Source organism: Bubalus kerabau, chromosome 3, assembly GCF_029407905.1.
Source record: "Bubalus kerabau isolate K-KA32 ecotype Philippines breed swamp buffalo chromosome 3, PCC_UOA_SB_1v2, whole genome shotgun sequence".
NCBI lineage: Eukaryota > Metazoa > Chordata > Mammalia > Artiodactyla > Bovidae > Bubalus > Bubalus kerabau.
The window spans coordinates 178638005-178656699 of NC_073626.1; the positions used below are offsets into that span (position 1 = coordinate 178638005).

At 40.6% G+C, this 18695-nt stretch overlaps 1 protein-coding gene across 3 annotated transcripts in view; it reads right to left on the reverse strand.

The window, feature by feature from the left end:
• Window positions 1-897: 897 nt before the first annotated feature.
• The window catches only part of GMEB1 (glucocorticoid modulatory element binding protein 1), a 35974-nt gene continuing 18176 nt past the window's right edge, over window positions 898-18695 (reverse strand). For all 3 annotated transcript variants that reach the window (XM_055573929.1, XM_055573931.1, XM_055573932.1), the window contains 5 exons: window positions 17587-17744; window positions 15861-15992; window positions 14234-14371; window positions 9232-9354; window positions 898-4224 (listed from right to left, as the gene is read on the reverse strand). In XM_055573929.1, coding sequence (XP_055429904.1) covers window positions 3524-4224; window positions 9232-9354; window positions 14234-14371; window positions 15861-15992; window positions 17587-17744 — 1252 coding nt within the window. In that variant the 3' untranslated portion in view covers window positions 898-3523. The remainder of the gene's footprint in view (window positions 4225-9231; window positions 9355-14233; window positions 14372-15860; window positions 15993-17586; window positions 17745-18695) is intronic.

Sequence of the window (18695 nt, forward strand, 5' to 3'; positions counted from 1 at the left end):
CCAGTACTTCCCACCATGCAGACTTACCTTTAATGCTTTTCATGAAATGGGTTAAAATGCCACCACTAAACAGTCGATCCACCTGAGTTGAATGTTAAATTTGAGGGTATCTGGATTAATTCTGGTCTTCTTCCCCAAATATGGACAGAAGCATAAAAGAAACTTCACATGAAACAGCTTGAAATCCTAAATATTCAAGTCTATTGTTTCTTTTTTTAACTTCGGAATGGCAGGGAGTTTTAATTGTTTAATTGAGGGGACAGGGACGGAGCCTGGAAATTGAAAAGGGGAAGAGAACAGGCACGCACCAGACAGGGGCATGGCCAAGGAAAGACAGCTGAACAGTTGCTTCTGAGCCCTTTGTGAAAACCACACGGCAGGAACGTTTGGGGCATTTACCTTCTACCAGCTAAAGTCCAGTCCTGTACTGGATTCATCTGCTGGAAACTCTGAGAAGCTGATGAATGACTGGGCTTTCTCCAGTGGAGTGGTCTCAGGAGAGCCTATCTGAGCTGCTGACTGCCTAGCTCTGGAGGCAGAAGCAACAAGACAGTGGATTTTTTCCCCCTTCTTGTATATCTAAGTCCAACAACTTGAAAATGGAATCCAAAAAAGTAGCCAAAAATGGTCTGTCCTAAATCAGATTAGGTATACATCTTCCCCAGGAAGTACTCCCATTATTTACTAATCTCTGCTTCCAAGCTGGGTTAGATGCTTGACCCTTTGTTCTCTCTTCTCCCAGCCAATAGCTCTGCCACTGCACTTATCCCATTGGATGATTAGTTTCAGTATCTCCCTAGAGAAAGGCTTAACCATTTTGTACCTTTGGTAGCCTTCTGAAATCCATGGACCAGCTCTCAGAACAATATTTATCAATACATGAAATAAAATACATAAGGTTACAAAGGAAACCAATTGTATTGAAATACAGTTCTTAACTCCAGACAGTCTCTGGAGAATGAGTCCCTTGAGTGCATGGACTGAGCGAGCCTTCATCTCTGTACTGGGAGTGCCGAGCACAAAGCCTGGCACATAGGTGACACTTACAAACATTCACTTAGTGAGGGAACAGAAAGATCGATGGCTACTGAAAGCTCAGCCTGAGGAATGATTCACTGCAACTGCCTGTGCACACAGCAGTGCCTTGCGTGTGTCTCACCCCATCTGAGCTCATTTAGACCAGGGCTATGAGGAAACCCACACTCAACAACGGGTACATAGCATTGAGCAATAACGACAGGCTATTGGAAGACCAGGAAAACAACAAAGCTCATGTATTTCCACCAGGTGGAATATTCAGAGTGAAAAGAAACAGGCTCTGTCTTTAGGAGGCGATCTCTTGACTTAGGAAGCATGATGCTCACACTACTTTAAAACAGTACCAACAACTCTGAAATAAGAAAGGAACCTGAGCTAGTGTGTAGGTGTTCTCTAGGGCTCCTCCTCTGTCCAGAGTTAAGCCTGTTGTCTCTGGGAAAGAGAAAAGTGTCCTTAAAAACCACAAGAGGGATGACATGTGCCTTTCTAGGTTCAAGTAGTAGTTTTAGACTTAGGCAGAAATTTTGTTTTTGTTTATGTACCAAAAGAAAATCTAAAGAAGCAAGAAATAAAAGTCATTTTCCTCACTAAAGATATATTAAGGGCCAAAGCTTTGTTCTAAATTGATTGCTTTGTCTATTGACTATTCTGAAAAGAAAAACAAAACCCCAATCTTAAAGCTGAAAACCACAACTGCATGGGATTCAGAAATTTCACCCTTAAGCCTTTTAAGATTGACCCTTCCAAATCAGAGGGCTTCTCTAGCTATACACAGCTATCGGAGGGACGGCAGAACGCAGTTTTCACTTGCTTAACAACAGGGTTTCCAACATCCATTGGAAGAAACATAGCTTTAGGTGGGTGCCTTCAAAAAAAAAGAAGGAAACTACAGGTCAAAGTTTTGTTTTTAATTAAAAAAAAAAAAAAAGATCTCCCACTCCTAAGATGTGTGCTTTCTTTTTTGACCTACTTTTCCTTTAAATGGTCTGCAGTTTCCCTACATTTTTCTTAGTGCAGTAAACAATGCATTCTTTAGAAATAAAAACCAGGGTCCACTCTTGCCCCAAACACTGAAGATGGTCAAAGAGAATCACAGCACAGAAAATGGGCCCAGCTCCAAATATACAAAAACATTAAAAAAAGAACAAAACAAAATACCCCTCCCCACCCAAAGACATTATGGTTACATTCCTGGTACATTTCCTATAATATAATGCTGCAGACAATGCTTCTTTCCCAGGAAGTCCAGCTTGCTCAGGAGACATCTACTTGATAGGCTGGGGTGTTGAGTCCTCCCTGCCAAACCTAAGGGTCCTTTATGAGCTCAATATCTCACAGAAACATCTGTGGTATAAATGGTAGAAATGAATCTAAAAGGGGATGAAGGCAGGCAGCCACCTGTCACTGTTCTCTGAATCAGCCAAAAAGCTGAAGAGCGTGGGATCCAGGAGACAGATGCCATTAACCATTCAGGGATACAGGGGAAAACAAGAGGAAGCACCAAAGGAGTGGCTGCTTTTGGTTCCAAAGTCAAGAAAGGGCCCCGCAAAAAAGGGCAGTTGGTCTGGAAGAGGAACTCTCCTGCTCCTGGAGTCATGCAATAAAAATGATGGCCTTGGAGCCCCACCCGCCCAGAACAGCCACAGTCTAAGGACCAGAGCGATTTTATACCACAACACAGTTTGCAAATGAATGGACTAGGAGGGTAAGTGCTTTGACAGAGCGGCTGCAAGGTAAGCCTTAGCCCCAAAGCACAGCTGTGACATCTCTGGATTCTTATCTCTGCCAAGCTGCAGGTCCCTGACGCCACCTGCTTGGTGAAAATGTACCCTTCCGCTTAACACTGGCCTTGCCTCAAAACGGCACCCATGGTGGTAACCCTCAGAGACAGCAAGAGGCATCAGTAGCACTTCTGGAAGTAAGATAATTTCCTTGCCCCATCCTGGCCAAAGCACTTCCCTTTTTAAGCTTCTGCTAGTTTGTTATCTTCCCCTCTAAGCAGAGTCAACTCACTTTTGGGGGTTTTGCACTGGCCTCTGAGGGCTTGTTCCAGGATACAACAACAAGTATATTTTTGCATCCATGTGTGAGTGGGTTGCCTTCAGGGTCAGATCTGTGTTCCCTGGTTTGGTCAATGCACCTTTATGAGACTAAAACCACGTGTATACACAGAGAGACTAGCCTGGAAAGTGACTTCTGGAGAGGGTTTCAGGTTATCTTGATGCCTCCCCTCAAAGAAGTAACTCTCTTGATGTAAGATGGTTAGGACATTGAATGACCTACTCTCAACTTCCAGAAGGGCAGCTTGTTTTGTCCATCTTTCAGAGAGGGGCTGGAAGGGACCCGACATGTTCAGTTACAACAATGAGATCTTGTTTTTTTTAAAAAAAAGGATCCTATGTGGAAATGAGTGGGACAATGATAAAAATAAACAAATAATTAAAATTCCAAACCAAAACATATCTCCTGGCCCCGAGACCCCCAGTTAATCTTCTAAGACCACAATCTCCACATTGTGGACTTGATGCTGGTGTTCTTCCATCTCAGCCACGACTTTCTCCTCAGTCCTCAGTTCGGTCTCCAAAATGACTGCTTTGCCCTCAGTATCCTCAGCCTCTGGGTCTGGGGCTGGGTCAATCTCAATGATGGTCTGCCCATCCTCTGAGGTGCTTTCAACTGCCTGGATGGCCGAGGTTAGGCCAGACTCCATGGCCACCAGCTCCACAGGGCTCACCATGGTGGTCATGTTGCCCAGGGTACTCCCATCCTGCATGGCGGTGGAGCTTAGCAGGGCCAAGCTAGACGAAGGGTGGATGGTCACTGTGTCTGGTGAGCTGCTCTTGGCTGAGGAGACCACTGTGGCATAACGGAAGAGCTGAGGGCCAGAAGGCAGTGTGTGGACAGTCACAGGACTGGAGCCCTGGCTGAGGGTGGCCACTGGAATATTGCCCATGGAAAATGACTGACCCACTGGCGTGATGGTGATGGGTGAGATGACTGTGAACTGAGGCTGGTGGACAGGAGGAGAAGGGCTCAGGACGGTGGTGGAGGCTGGCCGCTGGAGCCGGGGCCTTTTGGGAGGCTTAGGAGTGCTCACAGGCATCAGTACCACATTTTGAACTGTCTGGGATTTCAGCCTGTGATCCTGGGCTTGCTTCTTCTGTTCTTCCAACTGGCGTTCCAAGTCTATGGAAAAAAGACAGACTTTGTGTAGAGAGAAGCGTAATCTTGGGAACAGTAAACTAGGAGTGAGGAGACCTGGGGTCTTGTCCTGGTTTTGCTATTATTTAGCGACTTCACTTTCACTTTTCACTTTCATGCATTGGAGAAGGAAATGGCAACCCACTCCAGTGTTCTTGCCTGGAGAATCCCAGGGACGGGGGAGCCTGGTGGGCTGCCGTCTATGGGGTCACACAGAGTCGGACACGACTGAAGCGACTTAGCAGCAGCAGCAGCCTTAGGCAAGTCATGTTATCATTTTCAAGAAGGAACCAGACTGGATCTTTACAACTCCACCAGTTATTATATTTCATTGTGTGATTACAGGCAAGGTGATAATTCAGAATCTTGCCATCCTGTGATCCTACTACAGCTCAACTCTAGAAGCTCCTGTGGCATTTTGCCACCTGTCACCAAAATGCAAACCAAAGAAGTCTCCATTTGGTCTAGTAGTTTATATATGCCCTGCCTACAGATGAAAATAATATCTGTACAATCCCTTTGCAGTTGCCATGGACCTACAAAGGAGCTACAATGGCACTCTGAAAAACAGTGATTTCCAAACTGTCCTTCAAGACAGGATCACTTGCTGGTGACCCAGATGGCTTTAATCTACCATCAGCCCCAGAGATGTCTACACAAAGTTACAAAGGAAGTCCCTAAGAATTACAAAACTGAAGGAGGTCTTAGAGTTCTAACACATTCATTTTGACAGAGATCCAGAGAAGTAAAGCTATTTATTTAAGGTCACAGAGCTTGGGCCAAAACAAAAGTCTTCTGATAGTCAATTTGGTGGCCTTCCCACCCCAATACACCTATCACTATCCCTCTCCCAAGGGTCTAATCCAACCTTGATGACTACTGGTGAGTCTGGTTCTACAGCAGAACTTCTCTGCTGCTTAGCACCTGATATACATCCAATAAATAACCAGTTACACCCGAAGAGCACTATTCTTCCTGTGCAACACCAAGAGCAAGTCAATTCCCTGTTTGGAATAAAAGAGTGTGTATGTGCATGCATGTATACTAAGCCGCTAAGTCGTAGGGATAAAGAACATAGTCAAAAATTTTACAACGCTGCCTTTTAAAGGTTATAAGATACTACATTTTTTCCCCATCTTTGGTGGTAATCAAAGAAACGTGAACCTAAACAAGATATCAATTAAATGTATAGTTTTAAAAAAAGTTAAATCAGAGTGTATTATAAAAAACAACACCCAATGTTGGGAGCTCAAACTTGTGAACTAAATTGGTATAATCTACTCGGAAATTTGATAATAGGTCACAAAACTCCATAAACAAATATCAATACCATTTAGCCTCAAGCTTAGTCCTGTGAAGTAGCTTATTTCTTTATTTTTGGGGGGCCTCACAGCTTACAGGATCTCAGTTCCCCAACCAGGGATTGAACCTGTGTCACGGCATTGAAAGCCTAGAATCCTAACCACTAGACCACCAGGGAACTTCCATGAAGTAGTTTAAAAGGACATAAGAAGAAATGTTATATTCATATAAGTTCACTACAATAAATAAACCTTTGAAGAAAATTTTGAAAATTTAAATTCATCCCTAGAAAAATGTCGAGGTAAAATACTGTGTAGGAACTTGAAAAAATATTAGTATATCATAGAGAAAAAAGCAGAAAACACAACTTTATGTATATTGTGGTTATAACTAAAATATATGGACAAGGAACCAGAAGCCTACATTTCTAACGAAAACCATTTTTCAGACTGTTCTACCAGTCTGAAAGAAGACAGTGCTACCCTGGGCTTCACTGTCAAGGAGTGATGTGATCCCAGCAAATCATTTACTCTCTCTCTGCCTTTACTGGGTTATCTGTAAAATCAGGATAATAGCCTATAATATCCCTAGGAAGATGAAATGAAAAGGGGGATCTCTGAGAATACTTGGTAAACTGAATTTAAAATATAAACTGGACATAAAAATAAGTTTAAAACAACCTAAATTGTTCTTCTCTTACCAAATGATCTTTCTTGCCTTTTGTCTTCCCAACTGACTATATTCTACATCATATAAGATTGATAATCTATACCTCTAACTTGCTTTGTACCTTATTTCCTCTGAAAGCTTTTCATGACTTTTCTCTGGATATAAATTGTCAGGGAATGTTTAACAGGAGAATTCCTATGTGCTGTTTCTCACAAGTCCTTTGTTTCTTTTTAAGCGGAACAGCACGCTGCTCCCAGGAACTGAGGTCATTGTGTGAGACAGGCTTGAATCTCCTTTAGTAAACATTCTCTTTACAACAAAACTGCTTAGTCTCGATTCCCTTTCTTGAGATATGGATTGTCTCCTGACCTTGTGACCATCATCATCCCTTGTTCCCTTGGTAATGGTTACTGTACATTTGGTTTTCTGATCTTCATCATTGACGAAAGAAACTTCTTGTACTACGGCCTATATATACTCACAGAAAAATCATTATAGCACCTTTGCTCCATCAGAGCTTGGGTCCCCGTGTCTTTCTTTCTTTCTCTCTCTCTCTTCAGCTGATTCCTCGGAGCACAGAGACCCATCTTGCTCACTCTCCTGCCCAGGCTTCTAAGACTTGCTAGAGAAGGTGCCCTGTGCCTTCACCCCCCCTTGAGAGGGTGCCTGGTGCCTTCATGAGAAACCAAGTCCTGTGTCAAGGACTTTATTGGTTTTCTGCGTAAACCAGGGAGTATTAGCCTCTTTCTCTCTTTCACTTTCTTATTGTTGCCTCCAGACCACCAGGTCCCGGTGCATTAAAGGACCCCAACAAGTGGCGCCCGAACAGGGACACTGGTGTATGTGGCATTTTGGTCGGAGGGACTCAGGACCTATTGAGGTCGGTAAGTATTAAGATGCAGGTCAAACGGCTGAGGGACTCAGGACCTATTGAGGCCAGTAAGTATTAAGACATGGGTCAAATGGCTGAGGGACTCAGGACCTATTGAGGTCGCTAAGTATTAAGACATGGGTCAATGGCTGAGGGACTCAGGACCTATTGAGGTTGGGACCTATTGAGGTCAATAAGTACTAAAACACGGGTTATACGGCTGGAAAGCCCCATCATTTCTCTACTTTACTTCACCATTTGTTTAAAGCTCAGGGACTTTTGGTTTCGGGCCAATGAATAGAGGCTTACTTTCAAACACTGGTTAAATGTAATCCTTGATTCCCTGATAAAGGCAGTTTTGATTTAGAAATTTGGCACCAGATCAAAGAAAATGTTAGACGAGCCACCAAGCAAGGAAAAAATATTCCAATTGATTTCTGGCCATTTCAAGGTAAACTCTAACCCTCCTAATATTCAACAACAGACAGAACATTTATTGCATGAATATGAATTAGATGATAAAACTTTACAAAAGGCCCAATTAGAACAACATAAAATATTTCAAAATTTTCTTACTAGCCCTGCCCTGGCTGCTCCAAATGCTCCTCCCCTGCCAACAGGTGCAACTCCAAAAGTCTCTCCTTTGTTGGAACCTAATGAAAGTTATACTAATTTTTTAGCTAGATTAGAAACTGCTATTTCCTGTACTGTAATTAGAGAAGAAACCAAGAAACACCATGTAGGAATCCTCCTGTTAAATATTCCCTGACAATAAGTGATAATTCCCTTTGTTCTACCACCATACCTTCTATATGCCTTTGTTACAGAACTACTTTTTGCACATATTTCTAAGTCTGCTTTCCCTTGAGTTCCTGAAAGCCCTCAAGAGACTGAGATTACCTTACTCAACATTATATTTCTAAAATCTAGCTTGGAGACCAGCACAAAGCATTGGGTTGGCCAAAAAATTTGTTCAGGTTTTTCCATAAGATCATGCAGAAAAACCCAAATGAACTTTTCGGCCAACCCAATACTTATTTTTTTTTTTTTTAATTTTATTTTATTTTTAAACTTTACATAATTGTATTAGTTTTGCCAAATATCAAAATGAATCCGCCACAGTTATACATGTGTTCCCCATCCTGAACCCTCCTCCCTCCTCCCTCCCCATACCATCCCTCTGGGTCGTCCCAGTGCACCAGCCCCAAGCATCCAGTATCGTGCATCGAACCTGGACTGGCAACTTGTTTCATACATGATATTTTACACGTTTCAATGCCATTCTCCCAAATCTTCCCACCCTCTCCCTCTCCCACAGAGTCCATAAGACTGTTCTATACATCAGTGTCTCTTTTGCTGTCTCGTACACAGGGTTATTGTTACCATCTTTCTAAATTCCATATATATGCGTTAGTATACTGTATTGGTGTTTTTCTTTCTGGCTTACTTCACTCTGTATAATAGGTTCCAGTTTCATCCACCTCATTAGAACTGATTCAAATGTATTCTTTTTAATGGCTGAGTAATACTCCATTGTGTATATGTACCATAGCTTTCTTATCCATTCATCTGCTGATGGACATCTAGGTTGCTTCCATGTCCTGGCTATTATAAACAGTGCTGCGATGAACATTGGGGTACACGTGTCCCAGTACTTATTTAAAAGGGTTAAATTATACATATTCTCATAAATTCTGATTACCAGAAATAAGGGAAGTGCAAAATGTGTATCTATCAACCAACTCAGTATTAATAATGTAAAAAAGACAAGGGTCAGCTTTATTCTTCTGCCACTTATATTACTGGGCTAATGGAGCAATCTAGCAAACATCTTAATCCTTCAAAGATATAAAAGGAGGATCATATTGCTAGTTTTCTTTTCTTTCCTTTTGTGCTTCCTCTGCTTGACCTGATTCCACCTCACCCAGGACTATGTACAAAGAAAAAGCCAAATCTAATACTATGTGATTTGAAAGAAAGAAAGACAGAGAAGGAAGAAAACAGAAAAGGCAGGAGCGAGGGAGAGAGGGAGGAAAAGAAGGAAGGAAGGAAGGAAGAAGCCAGTCCAGTCCCAACAGAAGACAACAAAGAAATGCCAAGACTCAATGATGTTAGTATATCACCAAAGAAAAGAGAGAAGCTATACATACCTGTGAGAGTATAGAGAAACTGCTCTTCTCCCTGTTCTACTTGGTTCTTCCTGTTGTCCAAAACCTTCTTGACTGTGTCCATTAGGCCAAATGTATGTGCTACATTGTTAAGAACAGCAGCATCTATTTAAAACAAAATAGGTCTGTCCAGTTAAAACAGAAATGCTCCACAAACTCCCTACTATGCTACTTATAAATATAAAACAATTCAGAAATTAGAATGCTAATTGCATTTTCAAAAAAACAAAGATTTATCACAGGGCATCCCTGGTGGTCCTGTGGCTGGGACTCTGCGCTCCCATTGCAGGGGGGCCTGGGTTTGATCCCTGCCCCACATGCCTCAACTAAGACCTGGTGCAACCAAAGAATGAATACAAAGAAATAAATATTAAGTAAAAAAGATTTATCACATGTGTAACTAATTTTTATTTAATTGTTATATCTTTATACATCTCTCCATATAAATGAATACAAAAATAAGGAAAAAAATCTTGCATCTGGTTATAGGTTCTGACTTGGTTTAGAAAAACATGGTCATTCTGGACTCTCCTGGCAGTCCAGTGGTTAAGACTCTGCCTTCCAATGCAGAAGGCACAGGTTTGATCCCTGGCCGGGGAACTAAGATCCCACATGCTGTGTGGTATGGCACAAAAAAGAAAGAAAAAGAAAACATGGTCATCTACTAAGCAGAGCTAAGTCTGAATCTTGGTTTTGATGTTTCCTGTCTGTGTGACCTTGGGTAAGTCATTTCACTCCTCAGTTTTTTCATTTGAAACAAATGTGACTAATAATACTTACTCTGCAAAATAGATATGAAGATTTGAAATATCATATGTTAATTGCCAAACATGGGCATTTATTATTATTAATAGTATTATCCTTATGCCCCTTTAAACAAAGCTTCTTGAAAGAGCTGTTACTAACTGAGCTGTTATTAACTCAGACCACTTCTCTACCTATAGCTAGCTCTCTTCCACAGTCATCTCATCCAGTTTCATCAGTTTAGTTCAATTCAGTTGCTCAGTCATGTTTGACTCTTTGCAACCCCACGGACTGTAGCATACCAGGCTTCCCTGTCCTTCACCAATTCCTGGAGCTTGCTCAGACTCATGTCCATTGAGTCGGTGATGCCATCCAACCATCTCATCCTCTGTCATCCCCTTCTCCTGCCTTCAATCTTTTCCAACATCAGGGTCTTTTCCAGTGAGTCAGTTCTTCACATCAGGTGGCCAAAGTATTGGAGGTTCAGCATCAGTCCTTCCAATGAATACTCAGGACTGACTTCCTTTAGGATGGACTGGTTTGATCTCTTTGCAGTCCAAGGGACTCTTAAGAGTCTTCTCCAACATCACAGAGCAAAAGCATCAATTTTTTGGCACTCAGCTTTCTTTATGGTCCAACTCTTATGTCCATACATGACCACTGGAAAAACCATAGCTTTGACTAGATAGACCTCTGTTGGCAAAGTAATGTCTCTGCTTTTTAATATGCTGTTTAGGTTGGTCATAGCTTTTCTTCCAAGGAGCAAGTGTCTTTTAATTACATGCCTGCAGTCACCATCTGCAGTGATTTTGGAGCTCAAGAAAAGAAAGTCTGTCATTGCTTCCATTATTTCCCCATCTATTTGCCATGATGTGATGGAAAGGGATGCCATGATCTTAGAATTTTGAATACTGAGTTTTAAGCCAGCTTTTTCACTCACCTATTTCATTTTCATTAAGAGGCTCTTTAGTTCCTCCTCACTTTCTGCCATAAGGGTGGTGTCATCTGCATATCTGTGGTTGTTGATATTTCTCCCAGCAATCTTGATTACAGCTTATGCTTCATCAGGCCGGCATTTTGCATGATGTGCTCTGCACATACATAAGTTAAATAAGCAGGGTGACAATATACAGCCTTGATGTACTCCTTTCCCGATTTGGAACCTGTCTGTTGTTCCATGTCCAAGTCTAACTGTTGTTTTTTCACCTGCATACAGGTTCTCAGGAGGCAGGTAAGGTGGTTTGGTATTCCCATCTCTTGAAGAATTTTCCAGTTTGTTGTGATCCACGCAGTCAAAGGCTTTAGGATAATCAATGAATCAGAAGTAGATGTTTTTCTGGAATTCTCTTGCTTTTTCAATGATCCAACGGATGTTGGCAGTTTGATCTCTGGTTCCTCTGCCTTTTCTAAATCCAGCTTGAATATCTGGAAGTTCTCGGTTCACATACTGTTGAAGTCCAGCTTGGGGAATTATGAGCATTACTTTGCTAGCGTGTGAGATGAGTGCAATTGTGCGGTAGTTTGAACATTCTTTGGCATTGCCTTTCCTTGGGATTGGAATGAAAACTGACCTTTTGGAGTCCTGCGGCCACTGCTGAGTTTTTCAAATTTGCTGGCATATTGAGTCCTGTTTCATAGTTTCAAGTATCATAGACATGCTAAGAACTTCCACATGTAGCTATCCAGCCCAGATCTCTTTCCTACATTACATATTCATACTTCTGTTTAGTCAAGTGACATCTCCATCTGAAGTCCTCATAAGCATCTCAATTTAAAAGTCAAAAGTCAATTTTGATTTCCTACCCCAGCAGTCTTCATCTCAAGAAATTTTGCCACCACTCACAGTTCAGACAAAAAATACATTAGTTATCCTGGATTTCTTTCTTTTTTACCTGACATCTAATCCATCAGCAAGACCTGTCAGTTCCACATTCAAAACATATCCCCAGTATGATCATTTCTTCCCAGGTCTACCACTACCCACTTAATTCACACTACCACCATCTCTTGCCTCAACTAACTCCTTCAAGAGTCTTCCAACTGGTCTTCTTTTTTGAACTATTTATTTATTTGGCTGTGCTGGGTCTTAGTTGCAGTATGCAGGATCTTTAGTTGCAGCGTTCGAACTCTTAGTTGCAGCATATGGGATCTAGTTTCCTGACCAAGGATCGAACCTGGGCCCCCTGCATTAGGAGATCACAGTCTTAGTCACTGGACCACCAGGGAAGTCCTCCAAGTGGTCTTCTTGTTTCTATTCTTGCCCCATATCATCTATTCTCCCACAGCAACCACAGTGATCTTTTAAAAATAAAAATAACCTTATCATTTTACTCTTCTGCTCAAAATCACTATGATGGCTTAATGTCACCTTAAAATAAAACCCCAAGTTTTATCTTTGGGTTTTATTTACCAAAGCTTATCCAAAATGTCCCCCCTGCTTCTGTCCAACTTCATCACCTATCACTGTTTCCATTAACAGTCCACTGGAGCCATATGTCAGCACTCCTCTAATTCTTTGAACCCACTCAGTTTATTGTCATGTCAAGATCTTTGTCCCCTCTGCCTGGAGTGTTCCTTCTCCCAGTCTGTCACATGGCTATCTCCTTCAATTCAGATTTCTACTCAAATGCTGCCTGCTTAGAGGGGGCTTCTTTGACCACCCTGTCTAAAAGAATCACCCCTGTTTTTTATATTAGTTGCCTTAAAAAAAAACAACCTCCAATCATAAAAAAAAGATTCTGCTGTAAAGTTTAAGCGTATTTACATAATGTAAATACCAGGGGCTTCCCTGGCAGCTTAAATGGTAAAGAATCTAACTGCAATGCAGGAAACCCCAGTTTGATCCCTGGGTCAGGAAGATTCCCCTGGAGAAGGAAATGGCAACCCATTCCAGTATTCTTGCCTGGAGAATTCCATGGATAGAGGAGCCTGGAGGGCTACAGTCCATCGGGTCATAAAGAGTTGGACACAACTGAGCAACTAACACTTCCTGACTTCCTTACACATAGTGTATGAGTCATAAAGAGGTAACAATACACATCTAACAAATCTAAGGATGGACTTAACTAAACATACAAGCTTATGAGACCTCATAATGAGCCCTTTTGTATCAGATGATTAAAACATTTTACATTGTGCATGACAGCAAGTACCCTGTAAGTATGCAGAAACACTTATAAATGCACACAATAGTTCTGGGAGCCTTAAACTAACAGAATACGAGAATTGTCTAAGACATGTGGATTTCTTCAATTTTCAAACTCTATATATCTATTTATATCTATATTGAGAGAGAGACAGAGAGACTGCTTTCTGGCACCATTTACAAAGGCAAAAATTACCTGTGGAAAAAGCAATGCCAAACCTGAGTTTAAAACCAAGGTATGCTAAAAACAGAGCTACCACATATGATCCAGCAATCCCACTCCTGGGCATATATTCGGAAATGATGAAAATTCCAGTTTGAAAAGATATATGGACTCCAATGTTTACAGTAGCAATTTACAATTTGCAGCAATCAAGACATGGAAGCAACCTAAGTGTCCGTTGGCAGGTGAATGGATAGAGAAGATGTGGTATATATATTCAATGAAATATAACTTAGTCATAACAAAAGAAAATATTGCCATCTGCAGGAACACGGATGGACCTAGAGAATATCATACTAAGTGAAGCCAAAGACAAATCTTATATAATATTATTTATACGTGGAACCTAACAAAATAATACAAATGAATTTATTTACAAAATAGAAACAAACTCACAGACATAGAAAACATGTTTATGGTTACCATTTCCCCCATGGGAAGTGGGGGAGGGATAAAGAAGGACTATGGGATTAACAGATACACACTACTACATATAAAATACATAAGCAACAATGATCTACTGTATAGCACAGGGAACTATATTCAGTATCTTCTAATAACTTATAATGGAAAATAATCTAAATATATATAAATATATACACACACACAAAACGGAATCATTTTGCTGTACACCTAAAACTAACACAATATTATAAATCAACTACACCTCAATTAAAAAAACAATTCTTTACAGTTAAAATTTACAGTTATGAACTTTGTATAGTAACTTACTGTTTTATGATCCTTAATTTCCTAATCTGTAAAATGAGGATAATAATACCCGTACCTCAGTGTTTCATGAGGCTAATAAGGTCTGCCTACAATTGTTACTGTTTAATAAAGGCCACTATCGTTAGGATTAGTATGTTTACCTGTGACCTGGAAGGGAGCCTGGATGAGCCGCTGCTGAACTCCCCTAAGTAGCTCCTCTATTTCCTTCTGTATATTGCAGACAACCTCTTCCATCAGTCCAACATCAGCTATTCCTTTCCAGAACATCAAAGTGTCCTCTGGCAAAAAAGGATAAGACAGAAGGCAAATAAGGGATGCTACATATACTTAGGCTTCCCAGGTGGCTCAGTGGTAAAGAATCTGCCTTATTAATACAGGAGACATGGGTTTGATCCCTGGGTCTGGAAGATTCCCTGGGTCTGGAAGATCCCCTGGAGGAGGAAGTCCCAACCCACTCCAGTATTCTTGCCTGGAAAACTCCATGGACAGAGGAGTCTTGTGGGTTATAGTTCATGGGGTCACAAAGAGTTGGATACAACTGAGCACACAAATAAGGGATGCTACATATGCTTAGGTATAGCTCTACAATGTTAAGTTCAAAAAAAATTTTTTTTCCATGCTGTGTGGCTTCATGGGATCAGTTCCCTGACCAGGAATTGAACCCAGGCCCTAGCAGTGAAAGCCCAGAATACTAACCACTAAGCCACCAGAGAATTCCAATGATTTCTTATTCAGGCATTTTTGGAAGAAGAAAAGAAGCTTTTGGAACACCAGCTGCCTCCTTGAGTTGGTCCATAAATATCTGGACTGCAGGTAACTGTGATAATTACCTCACTGGGTCATACCTCTGGCTACAGGGAATGGGTATCTTCCTTCAATAAAAGTATTAAATTAAATATTAAATACTAAAACATTTATTTAAATAATTTAAAGATAATAATACTGGAGTGGGTAGCCATTCCCATCTCCTGGGTTGGGAAGATCCCCTGGAGTAGGAAACGGCAACCCACTCCAGTATTCTTGCCTGGAGAATTCTATGAAAGAGGAGCCTGGCGGGCTACAGTCCATGAGGTTGCAGAGAGTCAGATGCAACTGAGTGACTAACACTTTCACTTTTCACTTTCAATATATAATATTTCAAAAGTTAAATAATAAATAAATTAAAGACATACTCCCTCTAATCCTATACTTAAAAACACCAAAATGAAATAGTTGAATAGGCGGGGGTATAAGCTCCCTGAGGGCAGAGGCTATGTCTTTTCATCTTTCTATCTAGATCAAGCAACAGTGCCAGCTAAAAACAGGCAGCGATAAACATTTGTTAAATGAATTAATGAAAGACGATATAAAGCTTCTCCTGTCCCCTTTAAGTGAATCACCATTAATCATCATCTACACCACCTGCTTGCTAATTTTTTCTTCTAAAATCTTGCAGTTTGGTTTATCTAACGAATGTGCCAAAGGTGGAATCAGTGTGGCAGCATAAGAAGATGGACTCCAGAGCGAAACAGCTGAATTCAGCTCTGACACCAGTTGTGTGATTGGTCTTAGGCAACGTACTAAACATTTCTGAATCTCAATTTCTTCATAAAATCTAACTTTGCAAGGCTGTTACATGGATTCAAATAAGATGTTTGCAGCTATAATTAGTATTAATATGCATAAGAAAAACCAGCACAAGTAATGAAGAGCCCTTCTGTGTCCATAATCATAATGGTGATAAGAATTACAAAACCTTGCAAGAAATCTGCACGCCATAGATAGTACCTGAAATTTCCTCTGAGTCTTTCTTCACGCCCTCCTCTGTGGCCATGGTGACAGCAGCAGTGAGAGCAGAGTTCCATTCCAGCCCTGCCTCTTCCATGCTCTCTTCTGAGATGGCAATCTGTGTGATGCTACCTAAAAGCAGTGCATTAAAGGGAAGGCCAGTGAATTTTATGAAAAAGTCACAGCTATCCTTTCTCAGACAGCCAGAGATCCTGTTATTTAACTTATGGCCTTTTGTCTGCAGGTCCCTATATTAAAAACTAGAATCCTAGGTAAGCCAGGATGAACACTGGCTTTCCTAAAGAAAACCTGCCTTGCAGAAAATGCTTTCTTCTTACTCTGAATAGAAAGTGAAAGATAACTTACAAAATCACAAAAGAGCAATCTGAGCAATTATATTTTTGAAAAAGACAGAAGGTAGGCATGATTGCCAGGCTGTACCCAGACTTAGTGAGGATGAGGAGGACTTGAAATAATTGAAAAAGAAAATTATGGTGCTTAGTCAAGAGCCCTACTCCAAGTGTATTTGATACTAACCATCTAGAATATGTGAAGTTGCTATAACTTACTTATCAGCTGATGTAAGAGAAAGCAAGATAAATGAGACCAAAAAAAAAAAATCAGATAAGAGATCCATGAATAGCAGATTCACAGAGGAAAAACCTATTGCTATCGATTTAATATTAAGGTTTTAAACAAAGAGAATTGAGAAAAATCAAACTGATCCAGACAGAAATATAAAATGTGGATTCTCCACTCTGAAGGATATCAGTAAACAAGCAAAATATCAATATAGATGATCAAGTAAAGAAGGTTCAGCAAAATAAAAAGAAAGTAGATAATTTCACAGCATTTTTCACTTCTCAAGTCAAAGTGTCATACCACCAAATATTCACACTGCTAGATATTTTATACTTTCCCAAAAGAAACTCAGTGAGATTTGGCTTCTACTCACCCAGCAGTTAGGTTGGGAACAGAACATTAGGGTTGACCAAAAGAAACATTGAAGTCATTTTTAAAGCACAGTGCCTTCCTTACACTGCATTCTGTGTCTCTGTCAGGCATGTTTTTAAGTCTCCTGGAAGTAGTTTAGACACATTCTAAGAACTTTAGCTGCGCTAAGTTTCCAGCTCAACTAAATCCTTAATAATAACCTCAAATGGTTATATCTTTCCTAGAGAGCCCTCATTCCAAACTCAACAATACTGAAGTGTGTGCACCCTCTATCTCATTTGTGAAGATGTCTCAGCTTGTTTATCTGGATTCCTCCCAGACAGAGCTCTTTGACCCTCACAGCAGAGTCTCCAGAGTCCAGCCCAGTCAATGACACACTGTCTTTGAGACCTCTCAGTTCAACAGCTGAAAACCTTTCACCATTCTAAATCCAGTCGCCTGCCTTGACCATCAGAATTGCCAGGGATTTTCAAAACAATCTAATTTCAAAGATATACCAAGCAGCACTGGCACCAAAGTAACACTGTTAAATAAACTTATATGAATCCCCTTTCTAACGTTTACCATACATTGTAATACAGAAACAAGGAAGGAGGACTGGCCAGTAGGAATCATTTGGGAGAAAACAGAGTTCTTTCTAAAGCGTGGACTCCTACCCAAGATTACCATATCTTACATCAACACTCATGAGAATTAAAAACACAAAAGAGAATGAGGGGAAAAGTACTACTGAGCAACACAATGGGTTTTCAGGTGGTTTCCTACCCCCTACCATCGGCCGATGTGGGCGTCTGCACCACACTTGTCTGCTGTCCTGGCACTGGAGCTCTTGCACTGCTGATAAGAAGATCAAATTTGGTGCTTCTGCAGGTATTGGAGCAAACCTTGTCATGTTGGTAGAAATCAATCTGTCCGGAGTCCATCATTTTCCTGTGCAAAGAGAGACAAGAAGTACCAGTTCAGCATGTACTTCATGTATAGGGGACAGAGACAAAGTTGCGGAGTCTGTTCTATGTATTAGTGAAACCTAATAGTATTAAAGTCCTTAGGTCGCAAAAATTCTAACTGGGGCAATAAAATGTTCATGGTCCTGCCCACATGTACAAGCACTCCTCTTCCCTCCCTAGTCTACTCATTATGAGTACTCTCTTTTATTTCCCGTTATCACTAAGTTTTAGACATATAATTGTGACACTAGCTAAATTTCCCCATAGAATCTCATTGAAACCAAACCCTAAAGGGGAAAAGACTAACTCATATCCCAGCACAACTGAGAAAAGGCACAGGCGGATTCAAATTTTGTGGTTAGATTCTGAAATGTTAGTACTTGTAGACCAGCAAGATCTGTTGCCACTTCTGGAGACATAAAACTTCAGCACATGTCTTTCCTTTGAAAAAAAAAAAAAAAGAGAGATAACTCTCCTATAAATACAGACCAAAGCTGATTACACTAAACCCCCACTATAAAATGTCCTTATAACTAGATTCACAAGACATTGTTATTATAGGCTATGAGCAAAACCATAGGATATTTTAATTAGAGTAAACTCTATGTTATAATGTTACTTGGCTTTCGCTAAAGATTTTTTAGGCACTCTGGGTCTTTTATATTTGGGGAGAGTTGGCATATGCTTATTTATCTCGCCAAATAAAACAACCCAAGAACAACAAGAAAAGTTAAAGGTATTCACCTCCAATTTCATTCAACTAATAATTAACACATACAAATGATCTGGAGTGAGTTTTTCAAAATTATGCCTCTCACTATACAGATAACACATGAAGAAAAAAATTAACATTTCCTCTGGAAAATATAGCAAACTATAAAGAAAACAACTGCTCCTTAAAAAAAAAAAAAAAAAATCCCCCAACACAAAGATA